This window comes from Microtus oregoni, unplaced genomic scaffold (assembly GCF_018167655.1).
Source record: "Microtus oregoni isolate MIOR12 unplaced genomic scaffold, Mior012 000007F_ref0000211, whole genome shotgun sequence".
In the NCBI taxonomy this organism is placed as follows: Eukaryota; Metazoa; Chordata; class Mammalia; order Rodentia; family Cricetidae; genus Microtus; species Microtus oregoni.
In genome coordinates, this window is record NW_024543066.1 from 18,261,777 (window position 1) to 18,281,227 (window position 19,451).

General features: G+C 44.5%; 1 protein-coding gene across 1 annotated transcript in view; it reads right to left on the reverse strand.

Annotated features, from left to right (window-relative positions):
- Positions 1-19,451, reverse strand: part of Tmem182 (transmembrane protein 182) — a 40,271-nt gene that overhangs the window by 4,061 nt on the left and 16,759 nt on the right. The window contains exon 4 of the mRNA XM_041656103.1: positions 9,805-9,942. Coding sequence (XP_041512037.1) covers positions 9,805-9,942 — 138 coding nt within the window. The remainder of the gene's footprint in view (positions 1-9,804; positions 9,943-19,451) is intronic.

The window sequence follows — 19,451 nt, forward strand, 5'->3', positions numbered from 1 at the left end:
GGCCACCATGGACAGGAAGAATCTTTAGGATTAGACACAAAAGAAAGGTTTGTAACTATGTCTAAGTGCACTGGTATCCAAGCTTAGACCTTCTCATAATGACCATCCCAGTCACAGATCAATGAGAAATCAACCAATGTTTCCTCTAATAAGAGGGGATCATCACACTACGATCTAAATTGTAAGAGCATACACTGGCCCACAGGTGGGGCAACTATCAGTGAGTAATGACTACATCAGAGAAACTGCAGAGACGTAGTTGGTGAGCAAATTCTTGACCAGGCTTTACCTGAGATGCTGACAAGAGTATGGCTGTACCATGGGCTAGGCAGTGACTCTGCCTTCAAAACATTTCTACAGCAAATGTGTGCACAGTATTCTCTGTTAGTATAAGGGTTTGGGCATTTGCATAATATCCTTTGCCTACTGAAAACAGTACAAATCTCCATGTTATTTGTTGATATGGTTTTGATCTTCCTTCTATCATGTTTTCAGATATTCTTATTAGAAAATGAAATTGCTTTTGTGAAAAAAACCAGTCACCCTATATATATCTTTCAAAGGCCATTACTAGATTGTGAATGTTAAAAAGTACATTGTGAGAAGTAATGTAGATGATTATTAACAAGAAATAACTTATACTTAAACAATGCTGTTATTTGAAGAGAAAATGCATCATGAAAACATTAAAAAATTACTCATTTATTTCATTCCTTAATCTGTTCATTAATTGATAATACAGGCCACTTAATTTATATGAAATCAGTTTACGCTTCTATCATACCTACGGGGCAAAATATTCCATACTCTGTACCCATTGAATTACAAATGGTAAGTGGGGATGGGAGATGAGGGCGAACCATGGGTGAAGGGATTCACACCATACCACGATGAGTTAACTGCTAATGAAGTAAGAGTTAGTCACAGGACCCTACAAGGTCTGTGCTCAAGAAGGGAGTCAGGTATATATAACTAAACTAATCAAACAAACAGATCATCGATTCTAATTGGAGCTATATGAAAAGAATAGAAGGCAAGAATGGTTTCTGTCATGTTGGGGTGAAATTGAAAGCAGAGGGAATTCACAGTCGTTAACAGGTAGATGGCAGAACTGAGAAGTGCAGGTGAAACGATGACTGTCCCCACAGGCTCATACCTTCCGCAGAGGGTAAACGTTGCTAAGGAAACCTGCCTAATGCCATGCTGTTCAAAATGCTCAAAGTTTTAACATCATCAGGGCTAGCTACGTCAAGGTGATGGAGGAGGGGTCACTGGATGGACTTGGTGCTGCATCAAAATGCAGAGCCTGTTCCATCCATGAAAGGGCAACAAATGCAACACCATTCCAAAAACCCACAGGCCTGTGCTCTTCAAAAAAATTCCGAGGCTCTGAAAGTCAAAGAGCTAGCTCTGGTTGGATGGAGACTCGTGTGACATGAGTAAATAGGTTCGTGGTCCAGGGTCAGATCCCTTGCTATGAAAGAAATGAATGGGACAGCTACAAAAATGATAATGGGGGTAAGTGGGTGAAAGAACTCGCAATTGCAGTGTAACATTGAAGATGTCAACCAAAGAAATATGAAATGCCTTGAAGGGGAAAATGGGGCAAACCTGTGGCCATGTTGCTGGGAGAAATATGGATGGAGAGGGGGAAGCAACGTGTGGATCCATCAGAGAAGATGTCCACCCCTTTGGTAGCGCACTGTGGCTCTGCAGGAGCAATCACTCAGGGACCTGGTAGATGCTGAGAGGAATGTCTCCACGGGACAACACTACTTACATGAACCCTCTATCTGTTTACAGTCTAGGGTTTATTTATAGAACGTGAATGCCAACAGGCTCAAGTAACAGAGAAAGCCACATTTCAAACCCACTCACCATGCTGGCTTTAGTGGAATAGAAACCAAAGCTGATATCTAGGAAGTCATTTGTTTTTTTAAATAAAATGATTATTAAATTATTAAATTAAATGTGGTTGGATAGTGCAAAAGCCCAAATTTGTTTGCAATTAATTTTTATGATACCTGTTTTCTAAGGTTCAAAATCAATTAATAGCTCCCAATAGGAAAAAAAAATCAAAGGTTGGTCTCAAAGGCCATTAGTATTTATGGTCCTGCTGAACAATGGGTATGGAACTGTGCGACCTGAAAGATTCACTGAATCCCTCATAGACAGTGTGAACAAGTGTCATTTAAACCTACACATTTTAAATGGATCCTCTCACAAGGTTATTGGTGTCTCGCTGTGGCTTCATGTAGACTTTGGAAGGCGAGTGGAACCCATCTAGAAGGATCTCATAGTCCCCTCATGTCAGCATGTTAAGTTTAACATTAGCATACTAAATATTATCATCTTAAGATGCCACAATATTGATAAGCCTGTTGTCATATGATGTAACACGTGATGTCTCAGGTACCTGGAAAATGTCAGTGCCTGAGGCATCTATACATTTCCACAACAGGGACTCGTGCAAGCTGACCCACCTCACAGTTAGTTCTACTGCCAAGTTCAACGCATCTATTTTATACTCTGTATGTTAGAAAAAAAGGAAAGGGGAAATCTGCCAATTATCCATTTGTGAAACAGTAATACTTCTCATTATATTCTAATGCACTTTCAAAGTAATTTCATGAATATTGCATTCATTAAAACCATGACGGTCTTTCTGGGCAAACAAGCTAAATGTCCTTTAAAATATGTTAGATTGTGTTTTGTAATGATTGGTTGTTCTTTACACTAATAGACTACTGTTTTCTTTTAGACTCAAATGATGCTCTTTTTATGCATCCTGTATCAGACGTTTAAAACAACTAATGCATTTTGTCCAGCACTCCTGAGTTTCCTCCATTTGTTTTCTTAGACTTTTCCACTGCTGTTTCTGCAGTCTGTTGAGTCCATCCTAATGGCTCTTGCAGTGACAAACAATATACCATTCTGTTTAACTGACGTTCGCCATTGCACACCCCCGCCTACCACTTTCCAAATACCTTAGCTGCCTCTTTCCTTTCCTTGTCTGGAGTCAGGACTTTATCTGGTTAGCTGATCCTACATACTACATACAGGGTTTCTCAAACACTCATCATAATTTTTAGCATTAAGCTAATTCATGTGTTCAAAACAATGAATGCCATTGAGAAACAGGAATTAACAGGGATTAACTCAGCTGCTGGTTTCTTGGTAGCTGCAGCCTTTTTCCCCTGCAGGCTTCTTCTGCTTCTTGACATCCACAGGCTTCTTTTTCTTCTGACTTTCTGCAGGCTTCTTGTCTGCAGTCCCCTTTTCTGATTTGGCTGCCAGTGCTGCTGCTGCCACCGCTGCCTCCAGTTTCTTCCCCCGGAGTTTGTGATCCCTGGCCTGGTGGAGAATGGTGTTCCTTCGCAGTCTTTGCATAAGGGTTTAGCTTCAAGATGATTCTCAGGTTCTTCAATGGATTCTTCTTCAAGACTCTATGTTGAACCTTCTTGCGTGGTACTTGGAGGGCTCTTTGGATCTCTGGCTTTTTCAAGATTCTGCTAAGGTCTGTGTGCATCTTCTTGTGCAGGGGAAGGTTATGGTTACTCTTATGCCAAGTGCCATACAACTCATCTAACTTCCGGAAAGCACGTTCCATCCAAATGCAGATAATCGACGGACAATGACAGTCTCACCTGAAAAGCCAAGTTTCATTCAACCCTAAGGGGGATTTTAATTCACAATCGCTGAGTTTCAGGATATGTTTGAAAGGCACGAGTCTGGATTCTGGCCACCCTGGCTCTCATCACCATCACTGGCTGGAAAGCTTTCCCCCACCGAGTAACCCTGAGCATGCGTCTCACGTCTCCCTCTGTTACTTCACTGGTAAAGTGGAGATCATATGAGAGCACAGATAAGATAGAGGTCATGGGGAATGAAATGAGGCCCAGAGACCAGCACTGTGCTGGGAACATGTCGTTCTTAAGAAGCATTAGCATCATCACAGTCATCAGCGTCCTCTTCATCACCATCGGCATCACCATCAGGTTTGTCATGAGCTTCCGCTAATGGCTAGCAGATGTTGTATCTCGTGCTCTAGTATCAGAAAGTATCATGTGACCCTACTGTTTCAGAACAGATCTGGAAGCCAGAGAATCCACTCCTGGTTCCTTCCAGCTCTGAGTCAGTCTTTACCTCTAGTGTCTTTTCAGAACTGTCCAGCAGATGGCACCAGTCTCCCCAAAGCCTCCCTTTGGATTTTCGAAAACATAAACCAGTGCAGACTAGGACTCAACGGTCTGAAGGATGTTTTCCCGCTCACATTTCCAGCTTGTTGAACCTCACGCCCTCCCCAACAGCCCTCTCAGCAGAGGAAGGGAAATTCGCTGCAGTGCAGGCTCCTAGCACAGGTCGATATGGGTGTCCCAGCAAGTCTACACGAAAATGTGTTTCTCCCTACCTCACCCCATCTCCCGGGAGAACTTCACAAGAGGAAAAAGTACAAGAAGTTCAAAAGTTAGTGAGGAAACAAACACGATATTCCTTGACCATTAACTGACGTTGTTTCTCAGCAAAGGGACTGTTGAGGGGAAACCTGGAACGATACAGGGTATCTGCGGAGAAATGAGATCTCTGACTGTCCAGAGTAGGCAGATGCAAGGGATACCCACGGCCTGGAAAGAAGAAGAAGGCATATGGAAACAAGCCTGATTCTAGACACGACACACTAGTTAAAGACCAGCAAAAGCCTTGCTATTTCACACATCTGCAGCCCCCTGAGATAAGTGATTCACTATAGAACGCAATGGTATGCGGCTTGAAACAAGTGGGGGTGCCTGAGCTGTGGTTCTCAGAACAGTGCCACTTTTCTGGAGCTATGGGAGGCATTATTTCAACTTGAAGTTCAAGGTTTTCCATCAAGAATCCTCCCAACTTCATATTGCACTGGCCTCTTAAGGGCTAGATGTGCCAGGACAGAAACTAAGCCATGACCTCAGCTGTCCCCAACGTGGACAGAGGAGAGCTCTGTGGTAGGTGGAGGTGCAGCTCCCTGAAGTACCACCTGTATTTCGCCTCTTCTCACCAAAGCATCTGGAGTCTACTTGTAACATTTAAAAATATTTTTGAAATAAAAATCTTTGCAGATTTCCACTTATAGGATTGGGCAAGCTAACACACAGCTTTTGTGCAAAAGGTCAGACCCAGGATAGCAGACAGGGCAATTTGAAAAAAGCTTCCCTGCATGGCAATAGTATCATCCTCAGAAAGCACAGCTCGGTCCGGGCCCACATAACGGAACTGAAGGCACCATAAACACATCTCTCCGTGGAGCGCAAAGGTGGCAAGGTCTTCATGGTCTCCTCGGAGCTCTAGGAACATCCAAACTGTTGCTCTGCGGATGACCAACTAGAGGGTCACTTCTGCTCCAGGGCTGCACAGCAGATACATGTCAGTACACACGGTTTCTCCCAAGCGCACTTTCCACACCTGCCCCCAGCACAGCAGCATTTGGAGGGAAAAAGGAGCCAGGGCTGTAGAAACACTCCACTCCCCCATGGAAAGTGCAGCTTCTAGCTGGTAGGAAAGACAGTCTGAAAGTGACTTTAGCAAAGCCACCATAGCCATGTCTTTGTTCCCAACTGTTCTGCTCACACGGAGTCCCCTGTGCTTGTCAGACATATGCACTTCTCAGAGCCAGGAACTTTCATAAGACAGGCACTTGGGCAGCAGGTGCAGCTGGAGACTATTACCCTTGCCTGCCTGTCAGCCTTTCCTTCCTAATCCCTTCCTGCTCTGGGTCTCTGTCACCTCTGTCACCTCCTGCTCTGATGGGGGCCTCTCCACACACTTCTCTCCTGTTCTTTATAGGGAAGAGTATGGCCAGAACAAGGTGTGCACAGCATACCCTGTGTGAATCTTATGTTCAGTCTCAGCCAGAGGGGAAAAGAGCCTCTGTGTGAAAACAGACCGGCTTCTGCTGGCTGTTTCTCCACGCACCCAGGAGAAGTCTCCGGGGTGAGGTTGCTGTGAATGCTCCTGTCACATGCAGAGATAAATCTGATCTCAGAGAGAGTTTGGGAAGCTCTCGCAATAACCTTGATCTGCTGGAGGAAAAAAGGCCGGAACCCTGCTGTCTTTCAAGCCAACCTTTGCTGACACTACATTTCTAGAATGATTCACATCCCAACACTTTCTCACGGCAATTCTTCCAGAGCAGGAGGGGCCACAGCAAGCCACTGAAGACAGGGATTCCGGCTATTTGTCCCACATGGTGGGAGATTTACATACTTCATGCTAGTTCACTCTGCACATGCCCCTGATGAGCAATACTAGCCCAGGAAATAGCTGTTCTGGAGCAAAAGAGCACTCTGAGGTCAGAATGGGGCAGAATAGGCAATTAGTACACAAAGTAAGCTCTGCCTCCATCTGCGTGCAGAAGCTAGATTCTCATAGCAGGCGCATCTCTTGCTTCCATCCGTTCAAATCGCCCAATCATCCTTTGATTAACAAGATGGTGACAACCCAAGAGGCCAGCAGGAGTTCAAGCAGAACTTAGCTTCTTGCTACTCTACCAAATTCTTCTTCTACCACAAGCATGAAAACTCAGCCAGTCAGCCAAGGCGCTACTCAGGACAAGGGAGGTTACTGTACAATGGCAAGAGAGCCCGCTTATTCTCACTAGCTGGTGAAACAGTTTGTGGTTTTAACTTTAAATGTATTTGTTTTTTTTAAAGATTTATTTTTATTTATTTATTATGTATACAACATTCTGCCCCACAAGCCAGAGGAGGGTGCCAGATCTCATTACAGATGGTTGTGAGCCACCATGTGGTTGCTGGGAATTGAACTCAGGACCTTTGGAAGAGCAGCCAGTGCTCTTAACCACTGAGCCATCTCTCCAGCCCTGTTTTTATTTTGTATGGATGATATTTTTCTCGCATGTACGTCTGTGTTACAGATGATTGTGAACAGCCATATGGGTGCTGGGAATCCAACCCAGGTCATCGGGAACAGCAGCTAGTGATGTTAACCAGCTGAGCCACATCTTCAGTTCCCGCCTTCTAGTTATGATGGCTTACACCTCCTTCCTGCCTTTGCTATAGGCTGTCCAGGTCTTGTCTTTCCATGTCTTGCTCATGCATAGCAATAGCTGCTCTGGTTACAGTATGCTAGTGCTGGGGTTAGGACTACTCCTCTCTCCATGTAACTAAATGTTTAGATCTCCGTGCATGCTCATTCTAATTTCTCCTGTTTCCCTCCATGTTGATATGCAGAGAGAGGAAGACACTCATCTTCTCTTCATCAGAGACCTTCATCAGTTTTCTAAGGGTTTCTCAAGTATGTGTATCACTGAGGCATAGACTCAGGGCTACAGCAACCTGGCCGATACTACAGAGTTTATTCAGAGCTGCACCTCCTCAGGAAACATATCTCCTGGCCTGCCCAGGGGAGGATCTGCCCAGGGTGAGGCTCCACCTGCTCTCTGAGCCCCGCCCTGACTTGGCAGAATGTAGAGCATACCATGGACCAACCCTTTGCTCCCACTGACAGCTGCAACTTCAGTGTCCCTCTGCCAAGCACAGATGCCCCGCAGGGGCTTCTGCTGATGACAAAGACCCTTTGTATGTGCACACACGGCAGAGCTGCTGATTGGAATTCGTCTGTGCCCTTCCCTAAGACTTATCTGCCCAAATAAATAAAGTGCTCGGTCCTGTTTGTGGCACTGGAAAACTGGCCACTGTGCACGAGGACCAAGCTGCAACTGTTCGAAGTGCCTGGCAGAGGACAACCGTGGAGCAGAGCAAGCAGGAGAAACTCAAGGAGGCAATGGTCAGACCAGCCCTAGAAAGAACAGGAATCTGGAAGCCTCAGTCTGTAGACTGATACTTCTTCAGTATTGAAACTTATGAAATCTAACCAAATAAATTATTAGAAGCGAGACTCAGTGGGGTTCTGGAAATTACAGCATATGGCACTGTGCACACAACATAGTACAAGGAAAGCTTCCCTGGCTGATGAATCTAGGGAAAGAAAAGCAGTCCATGGTTCTCTGTAAGATGGCGTGTGGCTGCGAAAGGAAAATATTGTAAGATGGTAATGACAGATAGGGGTGAGGCTTTAATGCTCCTCTGTCGATAGTGTTCAAGGCTAATCCTTGAGTTGTTGACACCATGATTGCTTATAGACCGCATTTGGTGGTAGAAATGTCTAGTGGAGAGTTAACGTTAGTTGTCTCTGAACACGTGACTTTGCCTGTCCCAAATGATACGATGAACTGTGACGCTCTGTTTCATGCAATGTTACTTCCTGTTCCTGCAAAATCATGCATACAGGATTTATAATTGTGCCATCAAGAAAGTTAAGAGTCCATGGATCTATTGCCGTAAACACCTACTTCAGTAGCTTCCAGGATAGGCATGGTACCAGCTTGAAGGAAGATGGTATTTCCTCCAAAAAGCATGTGATGTCCTTTACATAAAACACCCCAAAAAGCAAATACGTAGAAACAGGTAGGAGGTTAGTAATTTCCTGTAGAGGGGAGAAAGAGGGATGATGGGGTTCCTTTGCAATATGATTAAAATATTCTGAAATCACATGGTTCTGATGTTTGCACAAGTCCATGATTGTACTAAAAATTCCACTGAATTGCACAATCAAAAATGATACAATGAGTGGTATGTAGGTTATACCTTAGTTAAAGATGGGGAAAGACTAAATGGGCATGAACTCTAGCAGATGCATCCATCTCAAGGAAGGCATCAGAACAGAACCAGTTAAACAGGCTGCTCCTCGGAGTGATGCTGCTTTAGGAGAGGAGCCATGTTTGATCATTATCTTGATTAGGAAGCGCTAAGCACTGTGTTATATAAAAAGGGTATTGCTAACTGGTCACTGGTTGAAACTGGAAAGACAGCACCATGTGCTGTCATGCAATGGTCCTAAAGACAGCAAAGTGTCCACCAGTACTTTTCCTGTAACCTTCACTATGGTCTCACCTAGAAACACTCCATTCTCAGGATGTCACAGGAGAGCACAGCATAGTGAGTTTGATAAGTCACACTCAAGTCTGTCTGTCCCATTGTGTTTGTGGTGGCTGTTTTGTTTATTTTGAGTTTTGTTTTTTGTTAGCTTGACATAAGCTAGTTACCTGAGAAAAGAAAACCAGAATTGATAAGATTCCTCCATAAGATTGGCCTATATGTCAGTCTGTGAGGCATTTTCTTAACTAGTGCTTGGTAGGGAGGAGGGCCCTGCCCAGCGTGAATGGTGATAACTCTTCTGGTGGTCCTGGGTGTCACAAGCAAACAGGCTGAGCAAACAGGAGCAAGGCAGTCAGTCAGCAGCTCTCGTCCATGGTCTCCACTTCAGTTCCTACCTTGACTTCCTGCCCTGACCTCCTTCAGTAATGGATCTCCACGTGAAAGTGTAAGTGAAATGACTTTCTTTCCTTCCCAAGTTGCATTTAGTCATGGTGTTTCGTCACAGCAATGAACTAGAAATTCTACCCTCTAGAAATTTGCCATTGTCAATATCAGCCTTCCATTTGTATGTTATGGGATGGATATAGAAGGTACGTTACAGATGAAAAACTGTAGACTATATCCCTTACAGCAAGGCAATTCATTAGCTTTGGTGCTTACATTTGTCTACCAGGGATTCAATAGGCAAAGGCTGCCAGCTCATGGAAATGGGAAGGCTATAGAAAGTGGCCAGCACATAGTGAAGAATTATGGTATCTGAACATCACTGTATTACCATTCATAAAAGTCTGAATTCTGGACCTATGTCTATAACTGACGGTGGGAATACAGGGCACATGGCTAGAACTCAGGCTTTGGGTGCTGCACCTACCTGCGGCAATGTAGGAGCCTCCTCCAGCTTTATAGAGAAAGTGACTGGCAAAGGGGGCCGCACAGATGATAAGAAAGCTCGCAGTCAAGGCGGCCACTACCCCCAGAAGCAGCAGGACTGCCCAGAAGCCGCGGTAAACTGGAAACCAAAAACAAAGAAGACAAGGTTAGCCCTCAGTGGAGCAGGCTGTCCCGCAGGGGAGTTTGATCTTCACTAGTCTAATATCAAACCGGTGTGGCTGTGCAGAGTCTCACACAGGGGACCAGGGTGACCTTGACCAGGAATCCTCAGCAGGAAACCAGGCTGTGCCGTGCCCCTCTTGACACGCTGTAAGTAATGCTTCTTGTTCAGCATTTGTACGACGCAAATTCTAAATGTGCCACGGGAATTCATTTCTCTGGCCTCGTTTTCCATTTAGGATGTAGGAATACTTAAGGCTCTGCCCGGTGTGATCACAGATCAGTGATTCACACCAGCCATCCAAGGGCCACACAAAAGGGCTGCACACAACCCTGTGACGCATAAACACTGCCTCGCCTCACTAAGGTGGTATTTGTACAATGATGAGCTCCTGATAACCAAAACCAAAACCACAAAACAAACCAAAACCTGACTTCTATTTAGACTGCGGCGCTCATGGAAACTATTCTTATTATAATAAAAGTTACACCATTAAGAAAAATTGTATCAGAAAAAAAGAAACTTCATATCAGACATGTATGGAATGTGGCTCTTAGTAAATATTTGTATTACTAAGGAGAAAGTGTCCACATGAAGTTGTGTAGGAGTCTTTTCCTCAAGGACAGGCAGGGCGGAGGTACCACGTGCAGCCAGTGATTAATGGCCCATGGGTCTGGTGATTTACAGTAATCAAATGAAAAGGCATCCTAATGATCATTTCTGAGCTGGCTAATTACCAATCTATTAAACAAATCCATCATTTCCCTAAGGCAAAAATGCTAAAGCGAGTTCTCTTCAGTGCAAATGGGGGTGATCTCAGGGAGACATATTAGTCAAATTACTATTTTCTTAAGGAAAACATAGAATCTTTATTGGGAAATAAAACGCATGTTTCTCAACCCTGCCTGCAAGGAATAAGAATGTCAATCAAGTGGAATCTTAAGAAACAAAGGGCAGGATAACAGAAAGCTGAAAAGAGAGGCCATCACAGTTTGGTGGGAGGAAAGGCTGCTGTTGTTTGGGAGTGGCTAAGCTCTGATTGCAGGGGTGAAAATGTTAGCTTTCCTCTGCCTGTTCAATGCTGACCCCTTGGCCATAGCTTTCAGGCCCGCTGTGATATATATCTTGTAACTGGAGTCAGGATGGCAAAATGTTCAGTAGTCAAGAAACACAATTCTCCCCTTCACTCTAGAAGATCTGCATTAAAACCCATCAGTCCTGATTGAACCTAATCATGCTCTCTCTAATGTTCCTATTCGTATCTATATATTCCCTTTTGTGTGGCATCTTTAGTTTTCATTGGGAGAGCACTCTGCTGTGATTCAGAGAGCAAAAGAGTCACTACCTCATTAGAGACTGTCTAGTTTGTTAACAAGGCTGTAGGCTACTCATAATGGCTCCCTGCTGTTCATAACACATACCAGAAAGAGCATCAGCCACTGCACCCTCAAATCTCAACAAACCCCAAGTTATACACACCTTGTAGAACTAGAGACACATTCCAAACTGTCATAAGTAGGAGTCATAGGAAAATATTTATTAAGAATTTGTTAGGAAGGAATCATAAAAATTAACCCAAAGAACAGGGCAGTGAAGATCACTAAACATGGACAATTGATTCTGTATGTGTTCATGTGGGAGTATAGACATGTGTGTCTGTGTGTGTGCATGAGTATCTGGGTATGTATGCTTGTGAGTGTGCATGAGCTTATGGGTGTATCTGTGCAGATATGTAAGTTACCACAGCCGGGAATGTAACAGCACAATTAGCATAAATTCTGAATTCCTATGTAAAGAGAAAAACAAAATTCCAGGTACTTATTTTCCATTACGAATACAATAAAAAGGCACTAACACCTCATTAACATAAATGATGGTTGGCAAAATCAGCCCCAAGTTTTAATTGTGAGTTGTTTTAGAGTAAATTCCATTCCAAGCATTCACACCCATCAGAAACCCCCAAGAATGGCCCCGAGGTTGCTGATAACCAGAAACCACCTGATTTAGCAATTGCATGCTGAAGGCTGCCTACAACAAAGTAAGACCCAATCCTTTCATTCACAAGTTCATGAAACCTGGGGAAGCAGACTCATGTAACACAGTGATAAGTGCTTCCATGGAGGCAGGCTTTACTGTATACCACAGTGTCATTTCAAAGCTGGGCAACAGCAAGAGAAAACACACCGGGTTTGGCCTTAATGTTTGCCTTGCCGTTTCAGGAAGTATCATTTGGGGGCCAGGGCTCATTCTAAGTGGAGGAGGGGAGAATTCCAAAGGAGTTGCAGGAGGGATCATCTCGCACAGATGCCGTTCTGGTAGAATAAGAAAATGAGGGACCAGGAAGGGTGGTAAAACGTTTAATGACATTCCAAAGACTTGGGCCTATGTCTTTCCAGGGCTAGAGAGTCCCTAAAAATCATTCATCAATTATCAAAGAAATTGGTACTGAAATACAATCATCTTTGAACTAATAGGAAAAAATGACAGAACAAGTTATTGTAGCACTACAAGTGGGGGTTCATGAGGGGCTGCCCTACAGCTGAACCATGGGAGTAGCAATGAATTAGACAGTGATATTACTGTGGTACTGGTAATGAGAAACCAGCAAGAAAAATGAACATCCTCGTTATCTTTTACACATACACACACACACAGTTAATCCTGTCAAGTTACAAGTATCTTCTTGACATTTTATAATTTAGATAATGAAACTTCTTTCGTCCAAAGGACGGAGGGAGAAGTCAATCCAAATGACCACAATTTCAGCTCTGTAGTGTTTCTTGCACACACCTATTCAGTTAGAAATATTTTATCTGTAGCTCACAGATATCCGGTACACACTCTTCAAACCTTGCCTTATTATCTCAGAGAGACACAGGGCTAGTCCAGTGAAACCTGTTCCCCACAACTTCTGGAGCATAAATGCTGTCACCAAAGTCAAAACAAATTCCATAGCTCCACCTCCCTCCAGCACAAACAAGTACTCAACACGTGTTGCTGCAGCCTGAGGCAAGATGCTTGTCCTGTAGGCTAGTAATCCTGTCCTTGAACAGCTTGTCTTGGCAGGGACAAATGGGACTAAAAATACAGGAGCGTCTGCCCCAAGGCGGGAGGACAGTCTGTACAACGTGTCCACATCTGTGGACTGACCCAGCTTAAGCCGCCACTCTTCACTATCAATGGACTATCCCAGGACCAAAGATGCAGCGAGAAACCTGGTGAAATTATTCACTGCCCTGCTGTGAAGCTAGCCAAAGTGCCAAAGAGTGAGCACGCTGGCAGGAGGGGCAGGGCTTCCCCTTCATTCTGGCTCAGGGAAGATTGTGTTTCTTCCAGAAGGGTAGAGAGTATTCAGGTGTGAATGCATTCATTCCTATTATCCCACCAATGCCTCCTAAGGAGACTGAGGGTGGAAATGGAGCCTTCTCTGATGCTGGGACAGAGGGCTTTGCAGTGCTGAAGACAGTAACAGCAGTAGCTACAATCATGGGAATGTCTGGTCCCCAATTTACAATGGTCCCACTTGAAATTTTCCTAATTTAACCAGGTGCTAAATCCTCTGCCATTAATATATACCAGAATCTGAACTGATCCTTCCCTAGGCTAGTGCTATGGATTATCTCTAGTGATTGTATGAAGCCTGAGCCAGCTACAGTTCCCTATCTGGTCTGTTGTCACAGAGAGAAATCAACCAGTAACTACAGCTGGCCATATTTCTGAACTACGATGGTGAGCAGGCTAGTATATTTCAAAGACTTTCAACATATGTTGGCCTCATTAGTACAGCTCCTTGTAAGTCAAGGAGCGTCTGGGATACTACAGTACAGCTTGGTAGCAGCCACATCCAGAGATCTGTCATCCAGGGCAGGGAAGAATAAGACAGTGTGTACAAAGTCCTGTGATGTCCAATCCAAGAGACCACGTGAGTGCCCTGGACTTACCCTTCCGCTCAAAGGAGGGGCAGTGTTTTCATCAGGCTTCAAGGACTTTGCAAAGCTCTCTCTAGTCAACAGTCTTCCTCCTTGTGATGGGCTGCACGTCCCTGTCTTTCCTGTCCCTTACCTGTGCGCTGAAGAAGGTCTAAGGTCTAAGCCCAGACCTCTGTCTTTCATGTCCCTTACCCGTGTGCTGAAGAAGGTCTAAGGTCTAAGCCCAGATCCAGGGAGAGATCATTGGAAGATAAGGGGCCTTCAGAAAGGAAATGGGTTTGGATGCGATCATAAGGTTGGGGTCTTCTAATGGAATCAGTGGCTTTATAGAATGAGGAAAATATAGCTGGTCCCTCTCTGTCAAGCAAGGACAGTATAAGAAGACAGTCAACCATAAGAGCTCTCTCTGGAACCCAGCCACACCTCATCCTGACTCCCTCCCTCCACAACAGCAGCAACAAACAATCCCCTGCTTCTTCAGCTACCCTGGCTATCATGTTTGTTATGGCGGCTGACTGAAGGCACTACCTACCCCCTAGAATCTGACCACCACCCTTCTCTCTTTGAAGAGACACAGCAAGTTACGCCCTGGCCTGTTCATAAAACCAATGAGTAGGCCAAGAAGGGAAGTAGACAGATTCAACAAATAGAATGCCCATTCTCAGTCACAAACCTCATGACCCATGACTCAACTTCCTGGCCTCTCCTTGTCTGCTTCCTTCCTTAATGTGTGACAATAGTGTTTCCTATTTTCTGGCACTGTAACCTGAAGCAGAACACCTGACCGAGGGCTCACTAATGTTCTTGACATATGCCAGTCTCTAGAATGAATACTCTGCCCTCAAGTATCTCTATGAGGACACTCTCTCCCACCGCTAGACAGTGAACTCCTTCCAGAACCAACACTGGACCCTCTCATCTTTCTAACTCAAACAGAAGCTTTGGCTTGACATGAAATAGATGCTCAATAAAATATGAATGAGAAAGTGATCATTAGCTCTTCAGCTCGTCTTCATTGCAGTCTCAAGATTAATGGGATATGCAGTGCTCATGGAATAGAGTGAAGTTAATTAGTTCAAAGGGAAATAAATATACTGTCTAGACTTCTTTGTCACAGTGACTGAATTTGCACTGGGATGAAACAGAGTCATGTAGAGGCATAGCTGAGGGGTCAAGAGAACAGATGCTAACACCTGGGTCTTAAAGCCATGGCTTCTGTCTCCACATTTCCTTGTCTCCACACACAGCAGTGCGTCACTATAAATCCAGGGCATGGAGCTTTCTAGGACCTCCTGCCATGATTCCTGCCCCACTCTGAATGCCTAAGGCAGGCCAAGTTTCCCACTCATCTGACTGATCTCCTTTGCATCCAACAAACAAAACATATCTGACTGACATTTAAGAAGACCCTGTGGCCTTAATAGCAATCCATGAAGGAAATGTTTATAAAACTACTTTACTCCACATTTTTTTAAACACAAAATGGTAATCTCCTTGCCCCGAACTGTTGAGCAGATCCTACCATCAGAGGATCAGTATGGAGGACTCTATTCTAAGAGTCCTGGGATCTTGGCATCCTGATTTTCCTCCTCCAGATGACTTGATTCTGCAAATCTCTAACATCCTGAAAATCACATCTTTTTAGGCAATGTCGACGCCCTCCATTAAGGAACGCTATTATAAATAAATAATTTTCTTCTTGGTATCTGACTCAAAGGTGTTTCTACCATACACCCAAAGAGAAAATACTTTAAGAATTACACGGTGTTAAAATGCTTTGCTGTTTTCTTCTATGTGTGTCATAAGATACACAACAAAAGGAGTAATCAGCCGCTCAATGGAATCCCATTTTTTCAGTCACCAAATTTAAATTCTATCGTATGTCAGCTGCTGTGGCAGGTAATCAATTACTGGCATTGCATTGTATCATTGAAAATGCAGAAAATGTAGAGAAATGCTCAACAAGATGGCAGTCGGTGATCAGCTGTGCCAAGGTTAGGGGTGACAGGTTGTTGGTATATCACACAGATTATAGAAAGGGGGCCCCATCTTAGCACATTGTTCAAGGCTTCTTGGGGAAAGTGGGTTTGAGGGGAGGAGAGGGCAGAAACGGCCAGGAAGAAAGGCAGTCCTGAGACAGCAGAAACAAGGGAGATGGGAATAGAGGGGAGAATACAGCAGTACCTGCCAGTGGCTTTGGTATAAAAGTGCAGGACACTGGCAAGTTTGAAGCTAGGGAAAGGTTTCAGTGGGGGGGGGGGACAAGAGATACTTAATGATGCTCCTGATATCGTATATTAATTCTTATAAGTAACAGTTCTTTCTCAAGTTTTATGATTTTCCTTCCAGAAAAGATTTTTTTTAAAAAATAAAAATAAAAATCATGAATTGACTCTCTAAATCCTATCTACAGAGCCCCTTAATGCATTGTTGTCAAAACCATCAAGGAAACAGTTTGGTTTTACATCAGAAAAATAAATAAGAAAAAGGCAAAACCTCACATCCTCTTTGCCCTTGGAGGTTAAGAATTTTTAGATAGGCACCAAAACCTGACGGTACTTCACAGAAATGAGATTGTCTCATGGAGAAAGTGAGATGAGCCAAAGGCATTCCCAAGGAGCCGAAGCTGAAGAGGAAGGACCACAGATTCCCAGAAGTAAAAGCACAAGCAGGCGAGGCATTGGCTGCTGAGGTGGCCTTCTGCCAGCACCTGTGGCATGCGTCCACCAGCTGATATCCCTGAAAGAGGCGGGTCACTGCAGAAACAGGAGTGGGTGGGTTTGGCTGTGAGCCATGTGTGCAAGGAGCAGATCTTAGGAAAGGTGACAGAAGACAAGTGGCCCCTAGAACAAACATGACAGTTGGGACATCTGGGACATCCGCGTCTACTCTGGGGCCAACTTTCTTACAGTGTGTACACACAGTGAATGGGTCTGGTGTAGTAGGAGCTTCGGGCTGTGTTCCACCACCCAGTTCCCGCGACCGGCTAGCTTTACCCGAAATAACAACACACAAATTGTATTCTTTTAAACATTGCCTGGCCCATTAGTTTCAACCTCTTAACCCATTCCTAATAATCTATGTAGCACCACGAGGTGCGCTTATCAGGAAGAGTCTAGCCTACGTCCATCCTGGGTCGGAGTTTATTGCATCTACCTCAGAGAGCAGAGCTATCGCGGCTGCCCGGGAGAGGGGAGCATGGGGTCTCTGAGCTCACTTCCTCTTCTTCCCAGCATTCTGTTCTGTTTACTCCACCCACCTATGTTCTAACCTATCAGGGCAAGCAGTTTCTTTATTTAATTAACCAATGACCTTCCTCCATCAGTCTGGGGTGTGTCATCCTAATATATAGGGTTCTGGTAAGTTGTTCATTTTTTAAAAAATGGACTAAGAGAGAGCAGCACCTGCCACTGTGGGGGACTCTGTGATATTTCCCTGTCTGTTAAATGTGTGCAGCCCCCAAGGAGCAAAGCCATTTACTAGAATTTTCATTGCTCTGAGCTCTTACTACAAGAAGAAATCATAGATCTGGCCATGTACTTGGATAGACTGTATTCATATAGAGCAGCCCTGTATTTAGGCCCCATCAACATTTGTAATTCGGTGTCTATTATGCAGGCTCAGCCAACTTTTGTTCCCAGCTATGGGATGCTTCTCCAACCACTGGAATTGTCTAAAAACCATCTACTTCTCCTCCCCTGGAATTCACCTCGATCCCCCATTCTCTCGTCCTTTGCAGAGAAAGCATATGGAAATTTCTAAATCTTGCCGGGCTTGTGGGGAATTGCCCATTTTGCTCGCTCACTTTTATCCATGTGCTCAATATTGACATCTTTTCTTCCACTTAATCTTTGGTCAACCCTATCGGGAACCCACTAAGGCCAGCTGGCCTGGGTCTGAAAAAGCATGGGATAAAACCGGACTTGCTGAACATAGCGGACAATGAGGACTACTGAGAACTCAAGAACAATGGCAATGGGTTTTTGATCCTACTGCACGTACTGGCTTTGGGGGAGCCTAGGCAGTTTGGATGCTCACCTTACTAGACCTGGATGGAGGTGGGTGGTCCTTGGACTTCCCACAGGTCAGGGAACCCTGATTGCTCTTCGAGCTGAGAGGGAGGGGGACTTGATGGGGGAGGGAGGGAGGGGGAGGGAAATGGGAGGCGGTGGCAGGGAGGAGGCAGAAATCTTTAATAAATAAATAAATTAAAAAAAAAATCTTTGGTCAGCCCCTATCAGCAAACCTTCAAGGGGCCAAAGAAATGCTTCGCTGTGACCCCTGCAGTGAACTTGCAGATTCACACTTGCCCTACTGAGTAAGGGGCATGCTCCTGGACTTCAAAGTCAGCATTTACGAACCTCAATCAGAAGAACCTGCCAGGGATCTATCTGCCCCCTTTGCGGTGTGGAGCCCAAGGGATGCGATGGAAATACGCAGTGGTAGCTTTGCCTCCCTCTCCTCTTTCTCACTGGCTGTCCTGATGCTACTTGTCATGCGCTCTTCAGAAGTCAGCCTCCCTGGTCTCCTGTTTCTTCTCATAAAGAGGTTGAAGCATCACCCTCAGCGGTCACCCCCAGCTGTTCTCTATTGAGTCCCAGCAAGTTCACTGTCAACACACCTTTTTGTAAAGATCTGTATGCACAGAATCCCCAAATCTCTACTGGAAAGAAGCAGCTGTCTCCACTTGCCCATCTGTACTGAGGAAACCACTGCAAAGATCCAGCCCAAGGCTCCCCCAGCTTCTCCCTGCACTTTTGCAGGGGAGCTTGCCTAACGCACTCAGCTGCTGCAAAAGGACACAGTCTTGGAAGGCTTCCTTCCCTATCTGCTGGACAACAGGAGCTGTTAGAGCAAACACCCTCTGATGGTGGAACAACTGTTGCTGCTCTGGAAACAAATTAACAAGCTGACTTCCAAAAATATCCCGCAGGCCATGAACAGCACTAAAGCAAAAGACTGGATGCAGACATAGCCTTTGCCATGGACGGACTTGAAAGGCAAGGACTTGAAAAATACTTGAAAACCCACTCTAGATAAGGAAAGACTATTATTAAATACATGTTTTCATATCTCAGCTTCGTTTTCCTCTCAGCTCCCCCAAACTAATTGTGAAGACAGAGAGACACTGACTCACTACCCCAAAACTAAGAGGGAAAACTTGAGACCTTCTTGAATCTTCTAAATGAATTAGCATGTTTTGTTTGAAAGTCTACATCAGTATGAGGAACACACCAATGGTCTTCCTTACAATGCTATAGAAAACTGAAGTTTCCTATTTTTTGAGCCACACCCACAATGAAGTTTCTACAGATACCTCAGACTGTGGAGAGTTAGAATACCACACATGGGTAGCCAGATCTTCCATGGACTTTCCATAGTAGCCATATATTGCCTGCCTCTGTATCTAATCTAACACTCTCTCTACTATTATGTAAAAACCATTTTTAATATATACATTTAGCAGATCATTAGTTTTCACCAATCCAAAAGTTAACAATGTCACTATTATTATCTGAAACGTGAATTCTTCTATAA